General features: G+C 47.0%; 1 protein-coding gene across 1 annotated transcript; it reads left to right on the top strand.

Moving 5' to 3' along the window:
• Nucleotides 1-1,256: 1,256 nt before the first annotated feature.
• Nucleotides 1,257-2,369, top strand: LPAR5 (lysophosphatidic acid receptor 5; the record flags this gene model as incomplete). The annotated part of the gene is made up of 1 exon (XM_080612456.1): nt 1,257-2,369. One exon carries the CDS (start codon nt 1,257-1,259, stop codon nt 2,367-2,369), a length of 1,113 nt encoding a protein of 370 aa, XP_080468582.1.
• Nucleotides 2,370-16,145: the final 13,776 nt, after the last annotated feature.

A 16,145-nucleotide genomic window follows, 5' to 3' on the forward strand; every position in this document is an offset into this window, starting at 1 on the left:
TCCTTCTTGGATCCAGCTGGCATTGGCTCTGTCGGACACGGGAAGCTTCCAGCAGCTTCTCACAGAAGCCAATCATGTCGCCAAAACCTTGCCAGGCAAACCCAATATAGGATATACATTATACAGCCTGGAGCTTTCCCTTCTCCTGCTCAGTTCCCTCAGCATCTCCTCATGGGGCAAGCGCTCCAGCTTCCAGACCACTGAAACCCATGGCCTGTCCTTCTTTACTGTGTGTTCCCTTACCTTACCTGGTTGTGCTATGGTTTTGGGACATGGACAGCAACATGCTTTACCATGTTTGTAAGTCAGAAAATGTCCTGAGGACATGCAATCCAAATAAGCACCACTGGTCCAATGCAAGCAAGGAACTATAGAATATAAGCAATGTAAGGAACTCCAACTAGCTGGGACTCAGTTTTGTGTGGGTTGTTTAACCTAGGAAAATGAGCTAGGGTGGAGTCAAGTCTAAGTCTAAGTCAAGTCTTTTTATCTGCCACAGATGTACAGATGTATAAAGTCCTGTTTCTCTGATATAGAAGAGTTTTTATTTTCAATTCCTTCCAGTCAGTGTTTTCCCCTCAAAATGCCTGCTCTCTTCTTTTTCTTTCTCTCTCTCTTTCTCTTTCTGGACCTGTGTTGACTACTTTCCTCATGCACTCTTTTGCTGTCCCTTTCTTGCATACATGTGCCCTCAGCAGTGATCAAAGCAAAGTGCATTTCCTGAGGCTGAGCAATAAATGATTCTGTACAACAACTACCTTCTCTGTGCTCTGGCTTCTTCTGCCATATAATTACTTACTTCTCTATTGTCTGTTTTTCTTAGTCTTCTGGTTTCTTTGTGAGCTCTTGCTGCAGAAGTCACCATGATTTTAACATTTCAAGAGATTTCCTCCTCTAACTTAAAATCTTCTGTCTTGGTCTTCCACTCTGACCAGGAGTTGGGCTGACAACTGGCAATGACCCTTCATCACATCAGAATCCACATAAGCACTGGAAAGAATTGCTAAACTAGAGGCAGAAGCTGACTCTAGATAACTGCATTACCATCCCTGCTAGATGACCACAGAGCAGCAATCCAAAGCAGATTGGATGAAAGACAGATGTGCTCATCTACCTCCCAGCTGCAGATAAGGGGAATGATCAGCCTGTGGCTTCTTAGAGGGGAATGACTTCTCTCAGAGCTTTTCTTTGTGCCTCCTTAGCCCACCAGCAGGCTCAGCCACCTCAGCATCACCCTCCTCTGATCCCCGCTTGGCATGTCAGCTTCCAATGCATCTCAGACATGCAAGGATTACACTTTCAACCACCACCTGCTCCTGCCTGGCTACATCCTGATATTCATGACAGGCTTGATGCTGAATGTGATGGCCCTATGGATATTCATCCGCTACCTGCGCCTGAAGTCCATAGTCATGATCTACATGTTCAACCTGGCCATGAGCGACCTCACCTTCACACTCCCTCTGCCACTGCGACTCTACTACTATTTTAACCACCACTGGCCCTTTGGTAACACCCTGTGCCAGGTCTCTGGCTCTGTATTCCAGATCAACATGTATGGTAGCTGCCTATTCCTCATGTGCATCAATCTGGATCGCTATGCTGCCATTGTTCACCCACTTCGTTGGCGGCACCTGCGGCGCCCCAAGGTGGCCAAGCTCCTTTGCCTGATTGTCTGGGTTGTGATCTTCACAGGCTCCATCCCCACAGCTATAGTCCACAAGCAAAACCACTGTGAGGTACAGAACAAGACCATTTATCTGTGCTTTGAAAGCTTTAGTGACAACATGTGGCAGAATAACCTCTTCCCCCTAGTTGTCCTGGCTGAAATCTTGGGGTTTCTCTTGCCTCTCAGCTCTGTGACGTACTGCTCGATTCGGATCTTTCAAGAGCTCTACCGAAACAGCCAGACAAAGACTCTGCGACAGCAGAAGACGATCCGTCTCCTATTGGTCAATCTGGTCATCTTCATCATCTGCTTTGTGCCTTACAACACTACCCTGGCAGTCTACGGGATGATGAAGGCCCGTGTGATTAAGGTTGAGAAAGAAACACAGGCCTCTGTCCGCCAAGTATTAATTACAACAATGCTGTTGGCCAGCATGAATTGCACACTGGACCCCTTGATCTACTACTTCAGTACTGAGGGTTTCCGTAACACCTTTAAGAAACTGCGGCGGGGACAAGCCTGGGACTCAGAAACAGTGGTGCTTAAGAATCAGGTTGTGGAGCATAAGCCAACCCGAGATCATGCTCTCTCAAAAGTAAAGCAGTTCCCAACTGAAAACTTTATCCATCCCAATGAATCTTTGCCATCACTTCCTACTGCAGTATTTTTGAATGGCCCTATTGAGGACTCGGAAATATAAGCACAGAAAGGTCATACCATTGCAGAGTCATCCTTTCACTGATTACAGCTCAGGTAACTTAGCAAACTGTTTGAGGGAGCACAGCGGACTCTATGTGGGTGAAGGTGATGATACAACACTGAAGGATGAAAGGCTGTTTTGAATAAACAGAGATGTCTTGGTGACATGGTCTCACCTCACTCTTTTGTACAGGAAACAAGGGAACAAGGACTTGAAACAAACCTAGTATGCTTCATTTTGAGTCTTAAGTCCAGCTTGGGGCACCTAAGTAACCGTCTTAATTTTCCAGAAGAGCTGAAACATTTAGCAACTGTTGCTGGGGTCAAGAAGGACAGCTGAGTGTTTAGTACTCTTGCAGAAAACAGGTTCGTAATTGTATAGTAAGTCACAAACCTTAGCAAAGCAACCTTTAGGAGGTATGTCAAATGTGCTTGTGCAGCCATACACACACTTGCAGCACAATGGCTATACATTTTCTTAAAGCAAAACGACTTGGGAAACACTAGCATACTTAAAAATACACCCGACATTCATAATGACCCCAGAAAAGAAGAAAGGACCAATACTGTTGTCATCTGTGAAGCTCACACTAACGTTAGTGCTTTGCACTTTCTTGTTGCTCAGCCACAGGGTAATTGATTTCAGGTCTGAGTGATTTTCACTGTTAAAAAGAAATGATGTCACAGAATGAGGCTGCGGTGCAATGTATTTGCTTGCACTGTTTGTACATGCTTCTTCAGCCCTTGCTCTATGCAAAAGCCCCATAAATCTTCCCAGAAGAGAGATCCAGCTGTACACAGACAGTGCCAGAAACCCGTTATTCACTCCTGCTAGTGAACAGGGCAGTTGCCTTTACACTTGCATTGTAGAACAACTTCTTTGTGGCTTCCAGCAGGACTCAGGCTACCCCTGTTAAAGGAAAGGGCAGGGAAAATGACATGAAATGCAGTTCAGGGTGAAGTCCTGGTTCTTAGACTTCTAAATTAGCAATGATTCTTATTTCAATTCCCTACCTCATAACTGCTGTGCTATGTATTGCAATGCATCACAGTTTTGTGTTACAAAATACAGTTTAAGGGACACAGCGTTTTAAATCCATCTTTCCAGTCTCCCTTGATGATGCTTCTACAGGCGACTGTAGAAGCAGGTCTTCAGAAAGACCTATAGAAGATGATAAACCTCTCTGCAGGGAGATCATTGTGCCACAGGCTGCCCTGGGAGACATATGCCCTGGGTGTGCAAGCTCCATCCCCTTTCTGAGCCTTGCAGCCAGCCAACCAGCCTTGAAATATATCTGCAGATGAAGGACATTTAATGGTGTCTGAGATGCAGCGAGGGTGGTGGAGGAGGGCTTGCAGGGCAGGAGGTATTTCTATTTTGAAAACTCAGGACTGCCATGTGAATATGAATCATTTGTGACATCGTACAGCTAGAGAGGAAAGAGAGCTGTGTGCGTATCTTCTGCTAGGGTCTGATGTTACTCTTGTTCTGGGATTTAAGGGGTAGCAAAGTGACATTACAGTAGCTGCACTGATGCCCATTTCCACCTCTTCCTCTGCCTTCCTCTTTCCTGCCTTCCTCTTTCCTAGACTCCTTCCTTGTCCCTGTTCCTCTGGTCCTTTTTCCCTTCCCCAGATCTAATACACCATGTACCTAACGATCAATACAATGCCTTTACTGCTATGTTTTCTTCCCTGCCCAGAGAAACTCTTTTTTTTTCTTTCCTTTTATCTTGGCTAGAGCACTGTCATAAATTCATATGAAGATTTGGGTTGGAAGGGACCTCTGGAGGTCTCTACCTGCACTCCCTGCTCACAGCAGGTTGCTGGGGGCAGTGAGGCCTGGATGCCCCCCAAAAGAACAGCAGCCAAGAGCCAGGCATGGTAACAAGGCAGGCAGAGGGAGAGGCTTTTGCAGCAAGGGTAAGCACGCAAGCAACATGAGCAAGGCAAGTACAGTGATGATAGCTGGGTTCATCAGAGAATCCAGATCTCCAGACAAGCCTGTGGTGACGAGGCAGGTCCAAAGTCAAACTAAGAAGTCAAGTCAGCATCAGGATCAGCTCTGGAGGCAGTAACCAGGGTGACCCACAGTCCAGTGATCGCTAGACAAGTCCATCCTGACAAAGCAGGTCTCAGGTCAAGTCAGGAAGTTGATCCATCAGTCTGGATCAACAGAGTGCATGGTCAGGCACAGGCAAGACTGCTTGGGTAGGATGCAAGGGCAAGAGCACCAGCTTAAAAGCAGTTCCTGGGGCAGGGGGTCAGCTCTGGCTGGAGCTCCAGCAGAGCTTTCTGGAAACTCCCCTAAGTCAGCAGAGGGAAGGGGCAGCCCTCAGCAGCACTGTCTCTGACCTGGCCCCAGCTCACACTGCCAAAGCCCCAGGAGCAGGGAGGATGCACTCAGCACTCCGAGCTAGTTCAGGTTGCTCAGAGTCTTGCCCAGGTCTCTTCTGAGCACCTCCAAAGATGGAGGTTCCACAGCCTCTGGGGCATCCGCAGCAGGGCTGAAACATGCCCTGGGGGGAAGGCTTTCCCTAATGCTCAGCAGGAATCTCCCTTGCAAGTCATGACTGTTGCCTCTTGTGCTTTCTCAGGGCCACTGTGAGCAGACTCTGGCTCCATCTTCTCTTGGCAAGCCTGCCAAGTATGAATGAAATGTCAGGTGGCAGACACCACTGCTTTGGAAGAGGCTGCTCCTCTGCCAAAGTTTCAGCATCCTCCCCAAAACACAGTACTGAACTTCTCAAAAAGAACATCAGAAAACATAATCTTTTCTTACAGTTTCATCCCTGAAAATAGCGGAACTATTTTTACCTGGAACATTTTATAAATATTCCACTTCCAGCCGAGGAAATTTTAGCTCAAATATTTTGACAAAATTATGAACAACTGAAAAGCTGATCTCTTAATGAATCCCATGAAGCAGTTTAACAATAAAGGGGGCTGCTGATCATGCTTCACCCAGCAGAAAAGCTCCCGACTTCAGGGTTCTGAAACCTTTCCTTAATTGTTATACATAGGCAATAGCGTGCCTGGTGTAGGATGTTGCGTTTTGTCCTTTGGGTTTTCAATCTGTTTCAGCTTGAATTGGTTTTGTTTCATTTTTGAGGATTCTAGTCAAATTTAATTGCTTTGGGTTCTGGATATTTTTCCTGTCTGACAGAGAGGACCAGTGTTAGGTAGGTCTCCTGCTTCTGTATTTTTGCCTTTGTTAGCCTGATTTTTTTATTCTGTCACGTGGTGATAAGAAGAGAACATGCATGTACTGTCTCTCAGGGAAATGAGTCACCCTAGCCTGCTTTATAGCTTCTATTTAATGATTGTGTATAACAAAAAATCCAAGCAAACAAATCTGAAAGCCCTACACTATGATGGAGTCCAACAATACCAATTTCTACAGAATAGAACCACTTGAAAGCCTGGAACAGGAACAAACTACGCAAAGCAATCATATTCAGTAAAGGAAAGTTAAATGGGAATATAAGCTCAGCAAAGCTTTTTCAACCTGTGTAATTGACCCTCTACATCCTACTGCGGTAATTCCTGAATTAGTGTTCTTGCTAAGAATGTCAGGGGTAAAAGATGCCATTTGCTGCTTCCCTGCACTTCATGTCATTCACAGATGTGAACATTAAACAAATGTCTTCTTATCAAGTATGACTAAACAAGTGAAAGGTCAGAGAGATGGCAAAGGAGCACCATATGCTTATTCTATATGGATCAGACAGGATATCTGCGAAAATGCATGAATGCATTCGCATTTAAAGTCTTTTGACTTCCAGAAGACACTAACAATCACTTCTGGAAATGGTTCCTTATTTGGATTATATAGAACCATTGTGACCATTAATCATGATCTGAAGTGTACTTTATACTTTCTAGAAACCCACTGACACTCTGGGTTCTGTAAGTCAGCTTGAAAAGATGTTTCAGAAGTCCCAGAACAAGCCCTAGACATAATCTTCAAATCCTTTTTACTACTGCTTGTATGCCTTTCACCATGCTCTGGCTGTACGCCTCCCACCGCTTGATGTATCCCTCCAACAAAACATGTATTTTGTATTACAGACGCCCCGAGCAACTTAAGCAGTGCCTGCTTTGAGCTTGGGAGGATATCCTTCTGCCTCTGCTCCCCCTCCTTCCCCCCACCCAGAAGTCGCTGGGAGTTGAAACAGACGTCCTCCAGAGGTCCTTCCAACCTAAAGAACTGTGTGATTCTCCGACCTGGTGGTTTAGATGCTGATTTGCCATCCCAAGCATTTTTTCAGCTCCTTCATTATCATTCCCTCTTAAAGCTGCTCTTGCTTGGATTACACTTTGCATATCCAGCCTGCCTTCCAGCTGCAGCTGGAGTGTTTGATCCTGCGGATCCTGTGGCTGACAGCGTTAAGACTAAGCTTTACGTTTTATGAGTTCCTTTTGAAGCCTTTCTTTCAAACTCTTGTATTCTGCAATGCTAACAGAATCTCAGCAGAGGCCAGGCTGTCACTGCGCTGGTACTGCTGTACATCCTGCTGACCAAAATCGTCTCAGGGTTTCTTTGTGGTTTCCCACATTTCCATGTTATCCACTGTCTCTGCTCTTACACTCACAGATCAGTTCGGATTTGGACCATTTTTTGTTTGGCATGTGTGGCACCTTGCACAGCGAGATAGTTGTCTCTAAGGGCTCCCAAACAAAACAGGAAGAAACAGCATAATATCACTGAAGAACCTACTCTGCTGCTAATTTTGTTCAAGGATATTTGGGAGTCTGGATGCACTAAAGCCAGACATGGCTATTACTGCTTTAACCTATTTTACTCAAATAGTAAGAGTGAGTAGGGAGAGGTGATCTAGTCTTCCTCCCTGCCCTGCAAATACTACACCTTGAAGTGCAGGCAGTCTCCACTTCAGTCCCTGAAATACAAGGGAACAAGAAAGTACATTTCTCTAGGAGGGCAAGGGCTGGAAGGAAAGGATCAAACTTTTCGCCACAAAGTGATGATGAAAGACGTTTTCTGACTCCGAGTGGAAAAAAAATAGAAAGGAAAAAGAAGATAAAAACAGTATAGACATCATCGGGCTACAAAGCAACCTGTCACTGCATCAGGAATGGACTCAGATGACAGGACCAAACCCTCAGCACAGTGTGACACCTGGAACAGCCTGTCCCAGCTTCAGAGGGATACCTGCAGGGTCTCAGCCTCTTCTTTGCCCTCCTAGGAGCCTGTGCGGATAAAACTCACCGAGTTAGATGTACCCAGGGCCGGCTGAAATGACAGGGAAGCTTTCACCAAAATTTCATTGAGACCAACATAACCGTTTGCTTTCTGACTTGGGTTGGTTGGATTTATTTTTTAATCTGAAACAACAAAAGAACGTCCAAACCCGACACACCACGCACACGGCCAAAGCCACACATCCCTGGGCGGCCGCGCACACCAGCACAGCCCCACGGCGCTGGCTACCAAAGCGGGAAGAGTCCCCCCCCAGGAGCTCGGCGGAAGGAGCCGGCTGCAGCCTTTAGCTTTCTCACACACACACACACACACACCCGTTCCCAAGGCTCCCCCGGTGCCGCTGCCGGAGGCAGGGCGGCTCCGAGGCGGGAGGAGCGCTGCTCTCTCTCTCACTCGCCCTCTCCGCGGCCAACAGCGGCCCCCGGCGGCGGCGGCGGCTGCCGCTCTTCGGAGCCGAACCGGCGGAACCCCCAGCGGGGGGGTTCTCGGCACACGGCCGAGGCGTGTCCATCCCCGGCGCCCCGGGGCGGGACTCCGGAGGGACCCTTTCCTTTTGCAGCACCGGCCCCTCCGAGGTGTCCCGAGGCAAAGCAGCGGGGCCGGGGCGAGGTCACCCACCGAAGCACCCGAAAGAACGGGGCCGTTGAGCCTTGGGGGCAGGTACCCGGCGAGGAAAAAACAAAAAATAAATGGTAATAAAGAAGCTGCAAAGCAGAAGGAATTAAAGCTGCGAGTGCTTCTTCCCCAGGAGCAGGGGAAGAAGGGGAGGTAATTCTGTGATCAAGATAGCATCACCCCAGTACGAGATGAAGAATAGAGAAGCAACAACTATAAAAGAAAGCATTTGAAAGCAGTCTTGCCCATCACAGGGCTCTGAGCCTTCCGTGAGGGCTTGACCTGGTCAGAGCCTGGCCGATGCTGAACTCCCACATTCGGAGAGTGCTGCAACAGATGAAAACACAGCTGAAAAAGGTCTCGCAACTCCGCACTTTGGGTTTGGAAATGCCAAAGTTAGTTTTCTCCTTGTGGACTCCTTGTGCCTAGGTGTCACGGTTGTCCTTGGTTACACAATAACAGATTGTTTTCCCCACCAAGTCCCTTCTTTGTTCTGTGTGTAGGAAGAACACGGCGCTCAGAAAGAGAAAAAAAAAAAAAAAAGTAGCTAGTTGATATTTTTCCTTATTTTTCTTTTTCCCTTATGCTGTATACAAACCCATCAGGTATTTACTGCACATACCTGAACTCCATTCTGCAAACAGGGAGACTGTTCTGCTTCCCTGTAGTATTTATCATCGCTGCATCCAGCGGCTTCGTAAATCTGAATTAACTTCTTTCTCCAGAGGCCCACAAGCCAATATGGTATTATTACCATTTTATAGGCAAGGAAACTTAGTAGCTGAAATGTATGTTCCAAATTACTTTGGGTGTCACTTTTCGGAGTGCTCTGTAGCACGTATGCATTCTTTGTGTTCTCCCACTGATTTCAGGCACAAACACAAGATCTAAGCAATCCTGCAAACCAAACACCAAAGTCCCCAGCCGAGAGCATTTATAAGAATGGAGACAGGAGCGCTAGCTTTCAGGGACAATTTGATGAGTGTGCTGATGCCCAGTATGACCTGGGGGCTCTGGGGCAGAGGCAGAGGCTGTGAAGGTGGTAGCAAGGGGTTCACAAACACGGTGTTGCGAGAAGATGAGTTTTTTCAGATGCTTCTACATCAGCATGTGACATCTAGATAATGAGCAAGGGGAATTAGACGTTCTCATTGATGAGCATGTATTTGATATAATTAGCATTACAAAAAACCCGGTAGGACGATTTGCATAATTGCAGCGCTAAGTCCCCAGTTATGGCCTATTCAGAGGGGATAGGGAGGTTAAACAAAAAAATAGCAGTGTTGGGGAAACATCCAGCTATGGCTTAGGGACAGCAGTCACTGCTATACAGCAGCTGGAAGCATTGCGGTGTGCCTGCGAAATGGGGGGGAGGATACTCTGGGAGACTTGAATCTGGATCCTGGGAGAGACCTGCATCTGGGAGACCTATGGGATAAAGGATGCCCCAATTAGCACTTGTGGAAAGTATTGGTGACAATTTGTAAGCAATGCAAGGATCAGCACTGCCACAAGCTGGCTTGGTTTTGGGGTGCCTTGCAATGGCTAGTGAGGTGTATGTTCTTGGCCTGGGAATCAGAGGTTGTCTTCTTGACCTGGTTGCTTTATTTGTGCATCTGGAGAGTAACCTGAACCACCAACAGGCATGCTTGGTGCTCCAAAAGGACCTTCCTCCAGAGGAGAGGAGTGGCATGGGGATTTAGTCCGGAAGAAACACAGTGACAGAAAGATACCAGTGAAATCTGGTGGTTGGTTGCACAAAGTTTATTACCCAGCCAGAGAGCCCATGGCTATAGCCAACAGGAAAATGCCATCTTAGTTTAGGGGTAATAAAAATGAGAAATTTAGAACGTAAAAGGGTAAGACAGACACAAAGGTGATGTGGGTCATTCTGTCATTCTGCACTTTGTATTTTCTAATGGTGAGGGAAAGGAAAGCCAGTGGGTGAGACACCATGACTTACTAGAAAAGTATGAATTAAATATAGGGGAAGCAATAGGAAAATTCTCAGGCTACTTAATTTAGAAATGTCATTTACTGACTTTAGCTGCTTCAGAATAACTGCCAGTAGCAACATACTGTCAATCTGATAAGTAGATCATTGCCACAGGCAGGTTGACATCAATGCTTCAAAGGGAAATGGTCAGACTCATCATTTGAGCTATTTTTGAAGCTTGGGAGGGCCCTGTCGTACATACAATTCTCCATTTTGCTTTCTTCAAACCTGACCCTATGCTGCTGCTCTATTCCCTCCATGCTGTCCTTCCTCATGACATTTTCTAGACATGCAGTCTGAAAGTACTAAAGAAAACTATTCTCTTCCAAAAACCTGAGGCACTTTGCACCAAAAACATGATTCAGCTAGGAGAGCAACTCCCCAGGGACACCAAAACATGGGATGAAGCTGATTACACCTGCCTTTCCAGCACTTCTTTCTGTCCTTGGGTTGACTTCTGTAGCTCTCTGGTAGGGGGTAGCCTTCACCAATTTAAAGAATAATTTAAACCAAAGCAAAATGAAAATCAACTGTTTCCTACTGGCTTGGGTTTAGCACAGAGATGGCATTAGTGGTCCTAGGAAATAACCTCCTCAGCGCTGATGGTTTGATCCGGCTGAGCTTTGTACTGCTTTTCGGGCCTGTCTGGCCCAGCGGACTGGTGGGTGGGGATCTCAGTTTGACAGACAGCTCTTCCTCATGCAGCTTCTGGTAGCTGCGGAGTGCTGTGGAGGGTATTGTCCTGCTTTATGTTCCAGATTGCCAGGGTTGCCTGTGAGACATCAGACACTGCACTGCAACAAAGCCTGAAAAGAACAGGAAAGGCTTTGAGACCTGCTGGAGAAGGTGCTTGTGCTCATCACCAGAGGAGCATTTTGAGATGCTGACAGCACGATGACCCTACCAATAACACACAGTCTTCATAGCACTGTCTTTGTGCTTGGATGCCAGGGAAAATGTCCAGAACAGCCTTTTGTCTCAGCTCTTTGGCCTCATGCCACAGTGACGGATGTTTTTGGAAGCTGAGATGGGGCTTCGCTTGTGTCTGAACCTGCAGCCACTTGGAGCTTACAGCTTCCCAATCTCACAAGTTGATACTCTTTGTCCTGCACCATACCTGCATCAAATACACCTCAAGTTCCTTCCCCAGATAGCTTAGGAAGTGATTCCTGGGCTATACTTTTGAAGAGGAAGCTGGTCAAGGGAAGTTAGCATCTTTCTTATATTTTGTTGCTTCCACAGCTTCTCCGGCGGGATGGGGAATGGTGCAGAGAAGGAAAAGAAAATAAAAATCTCAAGCATCCATAAAAAGGGGCAAATTACAATTATAAAAAGGGGCAAATTACAATTACAAAAAGAGAGATTCCACTCGGCTGTACATGCAACTACTGCAGGGTAACCTGGAAACTTTGTTGGTAAGGTGCAGTGTCCCTATTTTGGGTGGCTGGTAGAGTTTATTTGGCTGTTGATGAAATAATGGTTTTAAAGATGATAACATAAGTACTTGAAGACCAATTTTAATATCTGACATTGCTCCTATATGCAGCTTTGCAGGGTTTCTTAATGCCTTCCTTGTTTCTAGGTCAAGTCTAGGTGACTGCATCTGCCAGCAAACATACCAGGTGTTGTTATAAAGACAGAAACACATCTGGAACGGCACACCTTGTAGGGCTCAGTCACTCTCAGCCTGTCCCACTTCATCCTCCGTGGCATCACAGTTTTTGAAGAGGATGAGTAAAGAAGAATCACAGACTTCAATGATTCTGGATGAACTGCATCCAGCTCTGGCATCCCAGTCATCTGCCCCATCAGCAATTCTGGTAAAATTGCTTATAGCCTGGGAAGTAGGCCAGTGTGGAGGGCAGGTATGGTATCTGTAAGTGGAATTGGGCAGAGCGTGTAGGAATTAGGAAGAGGTACAGCACAGACCTTGGGAGCACCTCACCCTTTTTTATATAAACAGCTTTCTATCTGGTCTGCTAACTCCCCCCCTGCCCTCTCCCCTCCCCCCCCCCCAAAAAAAAAACCCCAAACAACAAACAATAAAAGTTGGGTTTGTTAATCAAGGACTTAAACTATGAGTCTTCATAAATGAGTCTTCACTCATGTGGTTCAGTCTCCATGGCGTCACCGAGGAGTCTGGAAAGGGAGCAGATGAGGATGTGGGGACCAGGAGGGATGCTCTTTTGCCCATAGGATGGTCACAGGATGCCATTTATCAGGTGGTGAAGAAAGCAGATCTTTTTTTTAGGAGTAACATATGCTTTTTCATATGGAGAATGGCAGCTCAGAAGCTGCTGTAGAATCCCCTTCATCTTACTCTCTCTTTTTTTAATTTCTCTCCCTTAGCTCTTCAAGGTAGCAGTGCTGCCAGCCTCAGCATTCCTGAATCATGACTCAGGAATGATGAGATGAAGGAACCTGAGGGTTTGCTTATGCCCCTAGAACAGGATCGATGCTGGTTCTTGCGTGGTCAGTTCTTTGCCCACCCTTCCACCTCAAATCTCCTTGCTCAGTTATCTGAGCGCTCTTCCTGCTCTTTGGTCTGTCACAGCTTGTTATTTCCTATCTCCAGGAAGGGTTGTTACACCCTTTCCACCACTTCTAGCTCCTCTTTTCTCCTCATTTCACTAGCTCCTTACTCCTCTCGCCACAGCTCCCAAGCCTAGTGTGCTTGTTCAACATGTCCATCTTCCCTCTCTCTAGGCCTTGCTTCACCTACGGCTATTAGTCTTGACCTTTTTTTAACCCTGTGTACTCTGATTTTCAATCTAGTAATGTTTTCCACACAGTCAAGGCTCTTTTCTCCCACTTTCACCCCTTCATTTTCCAGTAACTCCTGTCTTAATCCCCACACCAGTTCTAGTGTCGTTACGCTCCTTGCCCTCATCTATTCCCTGTGCTTTCCATCCCCAAGGACTTAACTGTCCTTCTTGCACTGAGCTGCTTCTCCTTCACCTTGAGTAGTGTCACCCTGATGCGAGGACAGCTCTCCTTCATGCACTTCAGCTTCCTCCAAAGCAGGTAGGCTGGAGCTGTTCATAGGAAAGGGCTGTTCTTTTTAACATACAGTTTAATGGTCTAAACCAAAATGTGTTTTCCTTTTTTTTTCCCCGAGTAAATTAAATGAAGCCATATTTTAAGAGAAAAGAATATATAAAAAATCAGATGTAGGTAGACAGCCAAATGGAAAATTTCAGCTCCAATCATAAAAGTTATAAGCCATTCAATGTTTTAGAGTGGGAATGCCCAGACAGTCTAATTCCAGCTCTGCTGTTAAGTCTCTCCTTCCAAAAAGCTGCAGTTTGAACCTGCCACTCTGGGATCAGTTACATCACTGTCTCTGGTAGCTTCAGAATAAGGCGGGAACACAGCATTTGCTTTGCCTTAGATCATGCCTTCTCAAAAGCTTTGTCTGAATTGTAAGGCAGATGGAGACATGACGTCTGATAGCTGGAAACAGTTACTTTACAGTCAAAGCCTGCAATATTTCTGTGGGAAGAGAGAAGGGCAAACCTGGAACCTGTAGTTTTGCGTATGGTTGGTCTGTTAGCATTGTCACCAGTGTAAATAAACCCATTTAGAAACAGTCTTGTTACACCTCTAAAAATGGCTAATGTGGACATGTTCAAGCCTTGCCTAAGATGGACCATTTCAAATTGGTATAATTAATTTGGTGAGTTCTTAAAGCAAAGAATGAGGCACCTGTTAACTTAGTGCAATCAACCAGAGAGCCTTCAGGCTGGTGTGGCTCGCTGCCTGGGACACTAATGATGCTCCCGTGCCTGCCTGCAGCATGCAGGTGCCCAGTGCAGCTACTGCCCCTGCAGCAATACAGCTCCCGCTCCCCAGGGCAGCACTTGCGCTGTTTCTCTGTGAAAGGTGCAAGACAAAAGCTGCATGGCACAGAACCTGCTGTGGGGGGCTGAGGAGGACTGAAGAAGAGGAAGGAGGGCATACAGAGAGGAGGAAACCAGCTGTGCAGGCAGGCCCTGAAAAGTGGGGTGCCCTGTCAGGGCTGAGGTTGGACTAGATTCCTCAGCTCAGACCTCCTCCTCCTGCAGCTGTTGTGGCATGAAGTGCTGGACTTCATACTGAAGCAGGCATCAAGCATGCACAATTTCTGCTCTGTCACTAGAGCTGAGAGATAAACAACTACTACTGCGCTAGGTCAGCAGTGGACAGCCAGGGGACAAGAGCATCAAACCTGCAATGACTCCCACAAGTGCACAGAGCGTGTACTCAAACCACAGATCTATCCAATTAAAGCCAGGCTCAGAGCAGTTTAAGTTCCTCCTCTTCATTAGGTGTTCTCAGTGTTTTACTAAGCAGCTGTAACGTCAATCTAAATGTGTCACGTGCAGATGGTGTAGTACGGACCACATGTTGCAAACTAAAGCTCTGTGTTAGCTCAGCTTGACACAACCTCGCTTGTGCCTTCGGTAAAAGAAGCAAAAGACAGCTCTCTTCACGAGGGCCCGGGCTGGAGACCTGCTTTAGCAAGTGCCCAAGTACATGGAAATGTGAAAAACAGCAAAAAAGAAGGATTCTCAAAAGGACTCAGCACTGCCAGGCTCCAAGTCTAGAGCTCCTTTCTCCAAGACCAGAGCTCCTTTCTCCAAGACCATGGAGTGCTGAGTGCATTTGCCTGCTTGCTTGTTTCTAACTGATGCCAGATCATTTGCAAACGAAATGTATGACAGGCAGAAGAAAATGCGCAGCACTTTGTAGGCTGCATACTCCGCCGCAGCCCTGCACTCCCCTGCAGACGCTTTCCCTCCTGCTAACAGTGCTGCTGCAGGGGCACTCTCTGTAAAACACACAGCTTGCCAGGGGGCTCCTGCATCCACTGCTGGAAAGCCAACAGACAAAAGGACCACACCTCGCCAGCACTGCCAGTGCCGGTAACTGGCAGCCACTGGGTACACAGCCACAGCCGTGCTCCTGGCTGACCCCTTGTCCGGTTCACCCGGATGAGGACCAATAGCCTTCACCGTGAAGCAGCAGCAGCAGTGGGTTTCTCCCTGGGAAATCAGAATCCTTCCCACCTTTCATCGCAGTGGTGTCCAAACTTGCTGCTGCTCTAAACCTCAGCCCCGTGTTTGCTCTGTGGGGACCTGACTGAATGGATGCGTACCACCCTTATAGCACCAAGGGAATGCCTCGCTGCCATGCCACCGCCTATTCCTGCTTCCCAGTCCACCTAGGAACTTTAAATACACAGTCGGTCATTCTGGAGCCTCTGTTCAGGATATGGGAAATCACAGGGGTTTGGGGTTTGTGTTCTTCTCTGCATACAAACCTTTTGCATGTTGTTATTTCAGCTTTTGGGGTTTACGCTTTCTATTCCTCCCTTAGATATTGAGACACTTTTGCTGGCTTTAGCAAAAGTGGAAGTGCATCATTGGAAGTGCAAAATCATACTTGTAAGGATGGGTGGTGTGTCCAGTAAAACCACCAAGCAGCTACAAAGGCTACCGTGAGCAAGTAATAAACATTAAACACAACAAAAAAGCCCAAAAGCAGCAATGAAGCTGAAAGTAAAACCTGAAGGTGACAGTAAAAACTGTGTTCAGAAGTATTCACACTCATGTGAGCAGAAGGCAAGATGAGGAGTTATCTTCCATAGCAGATGTGTGATAATGCAGATGCAATTAGATAGCCATGCTTTCCATGAGCTGACCAGAATGTGGCATGCAGTGCCCACGGGTGAGGAGCGGGAGCCCTTTCGAACAGCAGCATAGCACCCACCTAAGGTGTCCACAACAGCAGTGCCAGCACAGCCCCAGGCCCCACGGCAGTGGGGGCTCTCTCCAGACCAGGAGTGGCCACATTGAACCTTGCCATTGAGCCCCAAGATGTGTTGCTTGCTCTGGCTCTGTGCTTTCCTGCAGATCCAAAGTGGCTGTGGGACAGTGGGCAGCGCCTGGGCAAGGCCAGCA

Source organism: Psittacula echo (assembly GCF_963264785.1).
Source record: "Psittacula echo genome assembly, chromosome: 3".
In the NCBI taxonomy this organism is placed as follows: Eukaryota; Metazoa; Chordata; class Aves; order Psittaciformes; family Psittacidae; genus Psittacula; species Psittacula echo.